Source organism: Trachemys scripta, chromosome 8 (genome assembly GCF_013100865.1).
Source record: "Trachemys scripta elegans isolate TJP31775 chromosome 8, CAS_Tse_1.0, whole genome shotgun sequence".
In the NCBI taxonomy this organism is placed as follows: domain Eukaryota; kingdom Metazoa; phylum Chordata; order Testudines; family Emydidae; genus Trachemys; species Trachemys scripta.
In genome coordinates, this window is record NC_048305.1 from 45,827,866 (window position 1) to 45,843,105 (window position 15,240).

Sequence of the window (15,240 nt, forward strand, 5' to 3'; positions counted from 1 at the left end):
AATAAAACAGGTGGCATTTTCTTTTTGTAGCTGTTGCAAAAACACCCACTTCTGGAAATCCCCAAATCTGAAAAATGCCAACCAGGTTCTGGAGATTCAGCTCCCATTCGTAGTCTTGTGATAAATACCTGCTGAGAGCATCAGCCATGACGTTTTGTCTGCATAGAAGATACATTGCTGGGATTCCTATGTGATGTTTTATGTACTAGTTCCATAACCTTATCGCTTTGGGATCGAAGGAAGGGGATCTCGTTCCTCCCTGCCAATTGATTTAGAACATGCAGGCCATGTTGTCCATCATGATCCTTATGGATCTGTGCCTGATGAGAGGCAGAAAATGAAGGCACGTACTCTGACTGCGTTGAGCTCCAGCAAGTTGATATGGAGGATGGTTTCTTGGGTGACCATTTGCCCTGTACTATGAGAGCACCCAGCTGTGCCCCAGTGTTCCCTCTAATTTTTCCCACCCATGTGCGGAATGAATTTTGTTATGTGCACCAATATGAAGGTGATGTCTGACATCACCTTCATATTGGTGCACATAACAAAATTCATGTGGTGGGGGTGTGGCTGAGGGGTTCAGAGTGTGGGAGGGGGCTCAGGGCTGCGGCAGAGGTTTGGGTGCAGGAGATGAGGGCTCTGGGCTGGGGCCAGGGATGAGGGGCTCCAGGCTGAGGCAGAGGGTTGGGTGCAGGAGATGAGGGCTCTGGGATGCAGGAGGGTGCTCCAGGACTACAGTGGGGAGAGAGGAACCCCTTCCTCCCTCCGCAGCAGCACCTGGGCTGGGGGTGAGAGGCACCACTCCCCACCGTGGGAGCTCTGGGGCTGAGGCTGCAGGATAGGCAGTCCTCCCCCAGCTGATCCAGGCTGGGAGAGGGCCGGCTCAGGCCATATTGCCCTCTCCTCCATGCTGACTGGGGACAAGTTCTATTGCTCCTAAACAAAGAAGGGAGTTTATTTCCTGTCTGAACAGGGACTCATGAGAGGAGTCCATGAAGAGGGATGGAAAAGTGGAATGAGGAGGTTGGAGGTAAGGAAAATGGATGGTGTAGCATGATATTATTTCCATCACCCATTTGTCCAAGGTGATACACTCCCATGCTGGTTGGAAATGGGAGAATTGGTCTCCAAATGGAGGAAGGTGGGCAAAACATTATAGTTGGAAAGCGAACAGAAGTGGGGGTTCTGAACCTTTGAATATCCCGTCAAAACAGATGCTGTGATAATGAAGGCTGCTGCGTAGACACATCAGTTGGGTTAGAAGGTCTCTTTCTTTGGAAGCTGTCTCTTTCTAAGAGGTTCTGTTGGTCTCTGAAACCCAGAGAATCGCATCAGACCAGATCTTTGAGCCGTTCCTGATCTACTAAACTTCCTTTTGTTTGCAGGTGTGTAGACACCTAATGAGTGTAATGTGGCCCCACAATCCTTAAGGGTACGCAACGACTCATTGGTATTTTCTGCAAACAGATGGAGTCCATCAAATGGAAAGTCCTCTATCAGATTCTGGACTTCTCTGGGGAAGCCAGATAGCTGTAAACCAGGAAGCCTTGATCATCACCACTGCTGTAGTGATAGAGTGGGTTGCACTATCTGCAGCATCCAGAGTTGCTTGAAGAGATGTTCAGGCCAGTAATTGTCCCTCAGCCACTGTGACCTGAAACTGGTCCCTTTGGTTTGGCGGAAGTGTTCAACAAGCAATGCAAACTGTTTACAAGTACATAAAATATACTTTACCATCAGCACTGGGTAATTTACAATATGCATCTGTAGGGCTGCCAATGAAAAGGATTTTCTCCCAAGCAAGTCTACGTGCTTCTGGTCTTAGTCATACGGGTGGACTTATAATGATGTTGCTTGCCTGGTTCATTAACTGCATCAACCACAGAGTTAGGTGGAGGGTGGGAAGAACAAGAAAGAGTCCTTAGTGGACACATAATTTTTTTTTAAATTGGCCCTTTTACATGTTGCCACTACTGTAGCCGGGGCTTGCCAAATGGTTTTCACAGTTTCCAGGAGAGCCTTGTTGATAGGAAGGGCAATTCTGGATGGTGTTGCAGAGTACAGAGCATACAACATGTTGCGTTGGGATTATCTGTAGGGATTCTGCTACCTGCCTAACGAGATCCTGGAACTGCTGAAAGTCATCTGCCATAGATGGAGCAGGAGGCACTACAGCTTCACCCAGAGATGACAAAATGGTAGCTTGAAGAGTGGCTTCTTCATCTGTCCTAGTTTCTTGGGCTTAAAATGTTTTCTCCTGTTGCTGGGCAGGAGAAGCTTGAGCCTCCCTACCATCCCAATAGCCAACTCTAAAATTAAAGCACATTTGTATGGGTGGTGAGAGTTTGGGCACCCCTATTTGGAAAACAGGTTATGCAGCACGGGGAGTCCATATCAGGGCTCTTCCCTAGAAACTGAATCTTGGCAATTATTCTTTGTAAAGGTAAGCAGGAAATGTGCACAGCCTTCTGTACAATAGGTCCTGGAGTAAAACAGATCCAAGCTGGCAACCAAGTCATCTCTTGCCCCGGACATACAACTACGAGACAGGTTCTCTCAGCTATTTAGACACTGCCTTTTAATAATGGCATTTATCAGGGTGCCAGTTGCAAATCAAAACAATGGGTGAACTTAAAACTTAGACTTTTTTGCTTGGAGCATAGTAAAAGACATTTTAATGCCAACTTTATAGAGGGTGATCAGTTTGAGGCATCAAAATATATTTTTTTCAGTTATTTTAAAGTTGTTCTTAGAGATTCCTGGTAAACTTGACTCAAACACCTCACCTCTATAATTCTACCTCGTCAGAATCCCAAAGGTCAGGGAAAGGGCTCCTAGACTGGGATTGAGCCAGGTGCTCTGATTCTGAGTGATCATCTGTGCCTAGACTCCACCTGATGTGCTCTACTATTGCTGTCTCCAGCAGGATTAAAAACTGTAGAATACTTTATACTAAGTACAATCCCTCTGCATCTGCTGCAGAAATCACTAACTTGTCAATGCCCTGGTACAGAACTGTTTTTCAGAGTCCAAGATTCCTTTTTAAAATGGCTATTTTTCTAGCTTTATCAAAAATATCTTCAAACACAAACCATAGTCCTGCCTTTCTGAGCACGAACAGCCTCAAATCGTGGCCCTGAAGGTGTGAATTGCCCCTTTCATCATCCATATGAGTTAACTCAAATCTAAAAATTAATTTAGAATGTCAACTATTTCATTTTAGCAAAATCATCCAACTAATGTCCTTATCCCAAAGTTATGAACTGTCCCACATTCCTCCCCAGATGCCAAAAGCCCAAACTGTCCCCTATTCAACTTCCAAAATGCCCCACCTTTCTTCCAGCACCTTCTAAAATGCAATTATGAATTGTAATACAAAAATGTGTGACATATTGCCTCAATAAACACAGATCTGGGATCAGGAGCACTGCTACTAGAGATACTGGTAGAGATATAATTGGGGCCATCCTTATCTTCAGAATGTCTATGAGCTGCTGTTGTTTCCGGTGATACCAACTGCATGGGATGTGCAGTAGTAGTACCATCATCATTTGCTACACATCCCAGTGTGGATTTGTCAACTTTAAAAAAAAAACCTGAATCTTATAACCCTCTATCTAAAAGTGCAAAGTTTCAAAAAGTTCAATGAATAGATGATTGTTGGGGGTGGAATAGATCTGGACAAGGAGAAGAAGTCTGGAGATAAATGTGAGAAGTGAGGGACATATGCTTGTTTTGTTAAAAAATTGTGTTTGCTGTTGAAGAAAAAAATGTAGAATTCTTCACGTTGTTGTTTTAATTAAAGGTCTGTCAATTCCTCATAATCCCAACAGTCAAAGTGTGAATTAGTGTGCTGATCATCTACTCTTAATTACTGAAACCCTTCTCCTCTCCTTCAAAGCTCCAGAGAATTCAACCTGACTACATATAAACTCATATGTTATCCCATAGCTCCTGACCCCTCTGATCTACCAATACCACACTCAATGCTCTCTTCGTCTGTTTCTGCCCACCTATGTGCCATTTTCTGCACTGTTCCCTATGTATGGAAATGCCCTTGTCTGTCAAGCCATCATCATTTTATTAAAAAAATCCCTCTAAGATGAGTTTCTTTCAAAATGCCACAAGAAGGAAGTTAATAGTAGAAAAACCTTGCCTGAGCCACCAAGATATACACAGGGCTTAAAGTGCCCTACCTCCACATGTCTTTCCAATTGTTTGCTATCCTAGCCCCTTTTTATCATACCATGTCAAACTAAATTTTAAGATCATCTGGACAGGGACCTCAGTTCTTAAAAAAACTGCCAAATGCTCACAACACTGCTGGATGCTGTAAAAATACTGTACATTAGTAATGGAACATTTTCGTTATTGCACTATAGGCTTAAATATGTAATTACCTTTCCAGTAGCAGCCATCATGCTGTGCTGAGTTCCTGCAGGGATCAATCCTCTGAAAGGCTGGCTTACTTGTGCAGGCCTACTCAGATTCTGAGCCTGAGCCTGTGGTGGGGCGTGCTGCAGTGGAGGCTGTAGGGACTGGGGTAGAGCAATTAGTGGCTGTCCTGTGGATCCAAAGTTGGGCAAAGAAAGCTGTGAGCCTGGTAAAGGTACAGTCACCTGGAAACAATAAGGAAATATCAGTACCACAGTACAAGCTTAATTACTTAACTATATCAAGATGGCTTAGTCATTAAATTATATTCAGATTAAATTATATTTCACTTAATTAGTGAAACTATCACCCAGAGGGATGCAGGCAAATAAATCTCTTAATTTGTTATGTAGAGATTTTATAATTAGTTCTTTCTTAATCCATTTGGATAGTTGAACTTCAGAAACAGTTACAAATGCATCAAATTACAGGTTGGATCCTAACTGTACTATCATTTCAACAGCACTTCACAATAAAGTAAATTAAACTCAACTGATAATTACAAGATAGTTACAAAAATGGCCATTTTCCATTAAACAACTCAAATGATCAAGCTGTCTGCTGGGTATCAAAGTTAGACTTTACTTGCCAAAGAGCACACAAATGGAGTTTTAAGGTTAAAAACAGAAATGATAGACTACTATACAACCACCTGACGACACCTTTTTGTATTAACAGGGGTCACCGTAACCAAATGTGCACACTAATAGCTGGATGGAAGTGATAAGGACTTGAAAATATTAGTCAGTCAAGTAATTATGTTAGTTTTTACATCTAATCTATATGGTGCATAATCATGAACCCCTCATCCACCACACACACAAAAAATGTTTTGAGGGCCTCTAAAAGAATGATACAATATTCTCTAAAGTACAGTGAGTCAAGTTTAAATCAAGATTTACTGTAAGCAGCATAATGTTGGTTACAAGTAGCTATTTCACTAGAACCTCTGAAAACATTAAACAAATACCCATAATTTTGACTTCCAAAGACTTTCATTTGGAGGGGATATTAACTTTTTAGGATACTTCTAATCTACCAGATGATGGATTTGCACCGTGTTTCAATATGATTTAAAGTTTGTGGAGGTTTCCCTCATTCACACTGTTAATGTTTGACAGACTTGTCATAAAATAGCCAATTGTTTGCTATGTTACAAATAAGTGTTAGAAACAGTTTATAAAATGTAAACCTTAAGTTGTCAAAATGTGAGCCACTGAATGGACTAGATTTGCAAACATCCCACAGTGCTTGCACAACACAAAATCAAAACTTTTTTCTTAATATAATCTTAAATTCCTTGAAAATACTCTGGTACCACTTAAACTTCAAAACTGGGAAGTGCTACAGAGACACAGGATAAGACTAGATATACACAGGTAAGCATAATAGACAACTGCGTGCAAACAATCAACTTTGCATATTTGGGGTACACACATTGGTCCCCCTGGAAATGTGACTGTCTTATAGGTTTCAGCTAGTCAGTGATGAGCCATAAGCCATCATTAGCAAACAGGCTATTTTGTTTGTCTGCTCTCTAAATGCTGTAATTACTTGGCTCTCTATGAAAGCGCTATTACCTCTGACTTGTTCCCATGAAAGACAGCAGACACTCGTATTACTTAACTGTAGGGTATTGCTTCTACTATCACTAGACCAGGGGTTCTCAAACTGGGGGTTGGGACCACTCAGGGGGTCGCGAGGTTATGACATGGGGGGTGGGGGGAAGAGGAGGCTCACAAGCTGTCAGCCTCCACCCCAAACGGGCTTTTCCTCCAGCATTTATAACGGTGTTAAATATACAAAAAAGTGTTTTTAATTTATACAGAGGGGTCGCACTCAGAGGCTTGCTACGTGAAAGGGGTCACCAGTACAAGTCTGAGAACCACTGCACTAGAGAGACAGGGCTGTAGGAACACTCTTTTGCCACTTATACAAGTGCATATTAATGACTTAAGTCTATCACTTGATTTTCTTGCAACTTGTGTGTCACTATGGTGGCTCTATTCTGCAAATTCTCAGCTCTAGGATCATGATCTTAAATTTTTTATTTTCCTACGTTTAAGTATACAATGTCAGAAAAAAACAGTCCATAAAATTGATAATAAAAAGAAATGCAATTTAGGAAATTTACCATGCCATAGTTTACCTGCTGAAGAGCACTGGGAGACTGAGCTGTATTATAGAAATTGCTCTGGCCAGGCTGTTGAACTTGTCCAGAATATAGACTTGAAGCCTGGGTGAGAGTAGCTCTGGCCTGGAAAGAAAGAGTGACAAATTGCAACAGGATACCATTAAATTACTATCAATAACCAGGATTACTAAATGTTAAGAGCACGGCAATTTATTCTGGATTTAAAGTCAGTTCAATTGCAAAATTGCTACAGCGTAAGAAGTTGGAAAATGAGAGACATTTCAATTGGTGGTGAAGCCTCCATTTCTGTTTAAAACAATTCAAACACAGGACAGTGTCTTTATTGAAAAGTTAAGTCTTTATGTCTGTAAGTTGCAGAGGTATCCTCATACTACATAGTTTGTTACAAGTGAATTGGAATGTTGGAGCACAAAACAGATGGCCTGGTAAAAATGATGAAAAGAAACCATTAAGATTTCCTGTAACGTGGCATCAATGCTACCTAGATATTATAGAGATGGGCATATCCGAATACAGATGAAACATGGTATTAAAGGTCTTGGGGTTTCATAAATTTCAGTTTAATTACAAATTTCAGTTAACAGAAATGGATATTTGGCATCTCACCTATCCAAGATGGTTAGAAGCAGGTCTGAATAATACAGAGTCCAATACCTTAATACTATAAAATGCAGTGTATTAGAAAATTCCTCCAGTATTCTTTATATCCTATCATTTTTGCTCCAATAAGTGATACAGACCTCAACTTGAAAACAAATTCTCACCTGGAGAAGATGAGTATCAATGAGCTGAGAGCCTCCTAGTCCTGAAGCTTGACCAAGCTGATGTTCATACAAGATGGGAATAGGCTGAGTGTTAGAAGTCTGTTGAAATGCAAGACTCGATTGTGCCTTAGCAAGTTCCTGGTGCTGCACTGTTGGGAAATTGTGTAAGGCTGTGCCAGACAGAACTACTGGCGATGGTTGAGACAGACCACTTTGCATAAAAGCTTGCTGTGATCTACAAAAGAATAAGTAGTGTTTTAGGCTTTAGTTTGCATTACAGATACAATATATGAGAAACTGCCTTTGAAATTTAAAATACAACATTCTTTTTATAACAGAACTAGACCTTTATTGGCATTAAAATCAGAGAGCCAAATATTCAAAATGGCTGTACACACAACAGATCCCATTGAAGATCGTGTGAGTTGACTCCCAATGAAACGCGTACGAGAGGCAGGAGACAGGACACTGAATTCAACAACATTCTGCTTGGCACAGTATTAGTGACATTTTGAATATGTGGATTTTTTGAGGGGAGTAAAGAGGGTGAGAAAATAAAATGTATAATGAACTCTGGCTGGTAAGTTAACTAGGGAGAGACCACAGTCTTTCTAACAAGTTTTATTTTTGTAGGTCATCAACTGATCCCTAAGCTTTGTAGTTCATTTTAAATCAAATCTCTATTACTGGATCTCATGCCTGAAGTCACAAACTAACAAGGATTTTAAGAGTTGCCATTAGGCTTCAATATTGGTCTGAAAAGGTGGGAGTGGTGAAAAAAAGAAATACTACAATAGACTGATCTCATTTGTTGCTTTTCCTTACTAAAGCAAAAACATTTACCTATATGGTTGTAAGGAGGAGTTGAACAATTCCTGAGCTTGGGAAACAGCAGGTGCTGCTCCTATACTCAGTTGGGCTTGGTGTTGTCCTTGTAGAGGTGCATAGATGGGGATGGGAATCTGCTGAACTGAAGTGGGCTGTAACAAAAATAAATAATTAAATATCCAAGTGTAGAAACAGTCATAAAAATCCTGGTTGCTGAAAATTGCCTAGTAAAAACCTTAAAGGGAAAAAATGTCTGTACCTAACATGCAATGGGATTTATAAAGGAATTAAGAGACTAAAAAGTAGCTGCACGTTAAACACAAAGGTTATACAGTGAACGCATGACAACTTTCTAAACTGAAAGTTAACTTTACTGAAGAGTTGACAGATTTGCCATTTCCAAATAAGTTGTAGAAAGAATTACAGTTCACTTCTTACTGAGGCAATGAACACAGCTATTTAAAGTTAATTTCCGTCTAAAAAATGGTTATGACAAACTTTACAGGCATTTGATTCTGATGACCAACAACAGAAAAAAATCCCAACAATCGCGCTCAAGAAATTCAGAACCATTACGAATGTGCAGTTGCTGTAATATAGCAGCAAATGAGAAGTCAGAGTGCATGATAATGATAGCTGAGCAAACTATCTGTAGTATATATTTATTAAATTAGGCCTCAGTAAACAGGGGTTAAAAGCAGCCCTGGAGAGGCTGCAACTGGAAAATCTGGGCTGATTAAGGAAGCAGATGCAGCTGTGGCCAGCTCAATCAGGGCCCAGCTGGCCCTTATAACAGGGCAGTGGGCCAGGAGCTGGGAGGAGTCTCTCTCACTCGAGAGAGAGAAGGACCTGGCTGCCTGGGGACTGAGCAGGGTACCCGAGGCTGAGCAGTACTGGGGAAGGGCAGAGGGAGCTACAGAGCTCCAGCCTAGTGAAATCCCAGGCTGCAGGCCTTGGCAAAGGCCCAAGCAGGTACTAGAGTTGCAAAGGTGCAGCCCAGGGTTAGGAAAGGTAGCAGGTCCAAACCTCCCTTGCCGATGGCGAGTGGTTTATAGATTGCAGTCTGCCCCAGGGAACGGGGGCTAGATGATGACTGGCAGTAGCCACTAAGGCAAGGTGGGGATACGGGTTGGGGGCTTCCCTGGGAGGGGAGACCCAGAGACGAAGGGGTTACTGCTGCTGGGGCAGAATCCTCACTTAAGAGGGGCACTGGGGTCTGGGAGGGACACGGGGCCAGCGGTAGGCGAGACACAGGCCTGCAGAAGGCACTCTGTGCTGGAAGAGCTAATTCCCTAGACCACCAGCAGGAGGAGCTGCAGGGTGAATCCTTGCCCCATCACAAGGCCATTCAGTTGTTACTTTTCACAAGTGTTGCTTTTTTAAAAATTGGCTAACATTTTAGTCTATGGACTACATGCTGCATTCTTAATACTTGATCTTTATTACTCATACTCTGAGCCACTTTAGTCAGATATTCCATGTGACTTGAGCACTAATATTTTATAAACCATTGTAAGTCACTTGGACTTGATTCTCCCAGGCAGATGGACGGAGTACTTTAAAGTTAGCAGGAGATAAATCTAGAAGATCTAAAACACATTTAAACCTTTTCCTTTACTCTCTTCTACAAGAGCTTTATATTTTTGGTCTATATGGGATCCCATGTTTAAAAACACCTAGATTCCTTCCTGACAGAAACAGACGATCACAAACAAGGTTTATTGACTATTTACAGCAGAGTTCACATTCAATTTTCTTGTTACATACATGAGAACTACTGCACTCATGTGCACAGGTTTGCTTTGGGGAGACAGCTGGTACACTTCCTTAACTAGTTCACTTATTAAACTTCCTCAGTACCAACTTTTGGCCGTGGCTTTCAGGAACACTGTTCCATTACTGTGTAATAAGCAGTGTTCCATTATAAAAAATTAATAGTTCATAGAATAGGAACTCTAAGATAGCAGACAAAGACACAACAAGACCCAATGACTGGAAGTCTATTTAGAAGAATTCAAACTGGGAATAAGAACTTTTACAATGACAAGAGGGGAATCAACCACTAGAACAAGTTACAAAAGGAGCTGGCTAATTTATCAGAATCTGAATTCTTTAAAGAGAGGCTGGACCACTTTCTAGATTTGGGTAGGCAACCTATGGCACGCATGACGAAGGCGGCATGTGAGCTGATTTTCAGTGGCACTCACACTGCCCAGGTCCTGGCCACCAGTCTGGGGGGCTCTGCATTTTAACTTCATTTTAAATGAAGTTTCTTAAACATTTTAAAAACCTTATTTACTTTACATACAACAATAGTTTAGTTCTATATTATAGACTTATAGAAAGAGGTCTTCTAAAAACGTTAAAATGTATTACTGGCACGCGAAACCTTAAATTAGAGTGAATAAGTGAAGACTCAGCACACCATTTCTGAAAGGTTGCCGACCCCTATAAAAATGATATGTTACTGGACTCATTAGTAGTCTCCCCTACTATTACATAAGCAAACAGCGTCCTCAACTGCAGGAAGAAAAACCATAATGAGCACTTCTGGTGTGAACATATACTCCTGTATAAAGCAGTACATTTCTTAGAATACGAGCTTCTATTGGAATACTGCTATAATGAAATCTTTGTTCACATGAATGTTGACTGAAAGACCATAAAAGGTTGTGTACATGGTCAGACTGAACTATGATAGATTGGGAATGCAATGCAATTTAGCATTTATAGATCTCTTTCCCCCCTGCAACTATCGGCTCCACTCAAGTTATAACAGCTTTACAATGAAGGTCCAGTAAGATGAATCCCCAAATACCTGAGAAAGTCCTGGTTGAAAACCTTGCTGTTGAGCCAGGGAAGGTGGAGCCAGACGTGCATGTTGAGTGCTGAATAAGTGGCTTGTGTCCATGTAGAAAGCTGGGATCTGAGCTGCAGGACCTCAGGAAAATATGAAAATTAGTGTCTGAATGTAACATTTTCCTTCTGGTCAGATTTCCACGTAGTGTTGGAACTGCAGCCAGAGAGGAAGTTTTCTATTTCATATTTACAAGTTAGATTAACTATTTGCCTGATTGTTGGCATTGGGGGTGGAGATTTGGAGTGGGAAGAGATTTTCAGTAAGCTAGCCAACAGGAGAGTTTTGTGAGGGAGTTCTCCAGGTGAAAGAGGAGCAACTACGTGACTCTTGGGGTGAGCCTGTGGTGTATTTGCTCGCTTTAAGTTTATAGTGTGGTCTGTTTGGGGACTGTGTGCTGAGCCTAGCAGCCTGCTAAGCAAGACAGAGCTTCCTAAGTAGGCTCTAGCCTGCCATCCTTGGATCCCTAATCCCTTCCGAATCCCTTGACAAGGGGGCAAACTCACGGAAAACAGGAGTTTAAAAAGCCAGCTCGTAAGTGACTGGAGGAGCTAGTGAACAAGAGCAGCAAATGGGAGTTTTACAAGGGAGTTTAGAGAGGGAATATGAAATCAAGATATACCTTACAAACATCCTCTAAACTTGGGCCAATAAAACTTGCTCCCCCACAAACCGCCCCCGAACAAAACACAGAAAAAAAACCATGCAAGAGTACAAAGAATGCAGGCAGAAGTCCAGCAGCAGAGTGGGCTATCCAGTATATTGCCCTGAATGCAGCAGGTACGATTACCTGCGTTATGGGCAGGTGGCATTGGTATGTATTTGGTGTAAGCAGCTCCTGGCTCACAGAGATCAAGTACAGGCTCTTGAGACCAGAGTGGCTGAACTGGGGGATTGGATTATTAGAAATATTGATAGTTGGGCTTTTGATGGGAGAACTGCATGGTGAATTGCTTGCCGGATGTGAAGGTTGTGGATCTCTAGAGACATCTAGACAGATGTATGGGCAGTGCTGGGGAGGAGATGGTAGTCATGGTACATATAGATACCAGTGACATAGGGAAAGGTAGGAGAGAGGTCCTGGAGGCCATATTTAGGCCATGGTTGCATTCTCTGAAATTCTAGTTCCATGCCCAGAGCCAGTTAGGCAGAACTGTAGTGTCTCAATGTGTGGATGAAACAATAGTGTTAGGTGGAGGGATTCAGGCTTATTAGGAACTAGGGAACTTTTGGGGAAAGGAGGAGCATATATAGGAAGGATGGGCTCCACCTAAACCCGAACAGAACCAGACTGCTGGCATGTGAAATTTAAGACTGTAGAGAATTTTCTAAACTAAGGGCTGTGTGAAAGCTGACAGGTACAAAGGAGCACATGATTCAGACAGACACATCCCTTAGAGGAGGATTTATTAAAGGGGATTTTCTATATCCTAGTAAAGAGGAGAGGACAGAAGTTGATAAAGGACAGGTAGGAGCTGAAAATAACAGTCAAATGAAAAAGACCAATTCAATTACACACCTTGAAGGCAAACACTTAAATATTAACAAATTTTACAGGTGCGTGTATACAAATGCTAGAAGTCTAAATATTAAGATGGGTGAACTTGACTACCTGATATTAAGTGAGGATACTGACATAACACGCACCGCAGAAACTTGCAGAACAATGATAATCAATGGGGACAAAAATACCAGGGGACAAAATATATACAAATAACAGAGCAGGTTGTGTTGGTGGGAGTGTGGCACTATGTGTGAAAGAAAGCAGGGTCAACTAGAGTAAAAAAAATGATGGTGAATCAAACTGCACCTCAGAATCTCTATGGATAGAAATTCCATGCTTGAATAATAATAATATAGCAGTAGGAATATACTGCCAACCCCTGACCAGCATAATGACAGTGACTGTGAAATGCTGAGGTGAGGGAGATTAGAGAGATTACAAAAACAGTAAACTGAGTAATAATGGCGGATTTCAACTATCCCCATATTGACTGGGAACACATCACTTCAGGATGGGATGCAGAGATAAAATTTCTAAACACCATTAATGACTATTTCTTGGAGCAGCTAGTCCTGGAACCCACAAAGAGAGGGGCAATTTTTAATTTGGTCCTAAGTAGTACACAGGATCTGGTTCAAGAGGTGAATATAGCTGAACTGCTCAGAAAGAACAACTGTAATGTAATTAAATCTAACATCCTTATAGGGGGAAAAATACCAAAGAAACCAACCACAGTAGCATTTAACTTCCAAAAGGGAAACTACACCAAAATGAAAAGGCTAGTTACGCAGACATTAAAAGGAACAGTCATAAGAGTGAAATGCCTGCAAGCTAAAAAATTTTAACACACAATTGAGGCTCAAACTAAATGTATACCTCAAATAAAAACAAGTAAGAGGAACAAAAAATGCCACCATGGTTAAAAAACAGAGTAAAAGAGGCAGTTAGAGACAAAAAGATACCCTTTAAAAATTGGAAATCAAATCCTACTGAGGAAAACAGAAAGAACAAACTCTGTGTAAACGTACAATAGGGCAGGCCAAAAAAGAATTTGAAGGGCAACTAGCAAAAGACTCAAAGACTATCAGCAAAAAAATTTGTTTAAGTCCATAAGCAGGAAGCCTGACATTCAGTTGGGTGGGCCACTGAACAACCAAGATGCTAAAAGAGCACTCAAGGAAGACAAGCATGAGGGAGATTCCCACACCCAATTCTTTTTAGGTGATGAACCTGAGGAACTGTCCCTGATTGAGGTGTCCATAGAGGTGGTTTTGGAACAAACTGGTAAAACAAACAGTAATAAAGTCACCAGGACCAGATGGTATTCACCCAAGAGTTCTCAAGGAACTCAAATATGAAATTGCAGAACCACTAACTGCAGTATTCAACCTATTGCTTAAATCAGCCTTTGTACCAGATGCTGGAGGATGGCTAACGTGACACTGGTTTTTAAAAAAAAGGCGCTAGAGGCAATCCTGGCAATTGCAGGCTGGTAAGGCTAACTTCAGTACCAGGCAAATTGGTTGTAGCTATAGTAAACAGAATTATCAGACACACAGCTGAACAAAATCTGTTTGGGAAGAGTAATGGTTTTTGTAAAGAGATATCATGCCTCACCAATCTACCAGAATTCTTTGAAGGGGGAGGAGGGGGTTAAATAAACGTGGATGGGGTGATTCAGAGAGTGTACTTGAACTATCAGAAAGGCTTTGACAAAGTCCCTTAAAGGGTCTTAAGCAAAGTACCCAGTTATGGGATCAGAAGGTAGGTCATGCCATAGATCAGACATGGGTTAAAAGATAAGAAACAAAGAGTCAATTTTCACAGTGGAAACTGGTAAATAGCAGGAGTCCCCCAAGAATCTGAACTGGGACCTGTGCTGTTCAATATATTCATAAATGACCCGGAAAAAGTGTTAAACGGTGAGGTGGCAAAGTTTGCAGACGATACAAAATTATTCAAGATAGCTAAGTACAAAGCTGACTACGCTGAGTTACAAAGGGATCTCAAAACTGGGTGACTCGGCAAGAAAATGGGAGAGGAAATCAATGTTGACAAATGCAAAGAAAAGCATTCCAGAAAACATAATCCCAACGATACATATAAAATGATGGGGTCTAAATTAGCTGTTACCACTCAAGAAATTTCTTTAAGTCATCGTAGATAATTCTCAGAAAATGTCTGCTCAATATGCAGTCAAAAAAGCTGACAATGTTAGGAACCATTAGGAAAGGGATATATAGCAAGACAGAAAATATAATGCCACTATATAAATTCACTGTACTCCGCATCTTGAATACTGCATGCAGTTTTGGTCACCCATCTCAAAGAAGATATTAGAACCAGAAAATTACAGAGAAGGGCAACAAAGGATTAGGGGTATGGAACAGTTTCCATAGGCTATGTCTAACTACCGCGGTAAGTCGACTTACGCTACGCAACTCCAGCTACATGAATAACATAGCTGGAGTTGACGTACCTTAGCTCGACTTACCACAGGGGGTCGATGGGAGAAAATCTCCCGTCGACTTACCTTACTCTTCTCATCGGGGGTAGAGTACAGGGGTTGACTGGAGAGTGAACTGCAGTCTATTTGGCAGGTTCTTTACCAGACCCGCTAAATCGACTGGTGGACTGATCTCAGAGCATCAATCCTTGCTGTAGTGTAGACCTGCCCATAGAAGGGGAGGGATTGTTC

At 41.5% G+C, this 15,240-nt stretch overlaps 1 protein-coding gene across 18 annotated transcripts in view; it reads right to left on the bottom strand.

The window, feature by feature from the left end:
- PRRC2C (proline rich coiled-coil 2C) overlaps nucleotides 1-15,240 on the bottom strand; it is a 111,476-nt gene that overhangs the window by 11,655 nt on the left and 84,581 nt on the right. For 10 of the 18 annotated variants that reach the window (XM_034779739.1, XM_034779744.1, XM_034779751.1 and 7 more), the window contains 5 exons: nucleotides 11,000-11,121; nucleotides 8,197-8,333; nucleotides 7,354-7,588; nucleotides 6,569-6,691; nucleotides 4,401-4,619 (listed from right to left, as the gene is read on the bottom strand). In XM_034779739.1, coding sequence (XP_034635630.1) covers nucleotides 4,401-4,619; nucleotides 6,569-6,691; nucleotides 7,354-7,588; nucleotides 8,197-8,333; nucleotides 11,000-11,121 — 836 coding nt within the window. The remainder of the gene's footprint in view (nucleotides 1-4,400; nucleotides 4,620-6,568; nucleotides 6,692-7,353; nucleotides 7,589-8,196; nucleotides 8,334-10,999; nucleotides 11,122-15,240) is intronic. The other 8 variants (XM_034779757.1, XM_034779756.1, XM_034779755.1 and 5 more) reach the window with 3 other exon arrangements.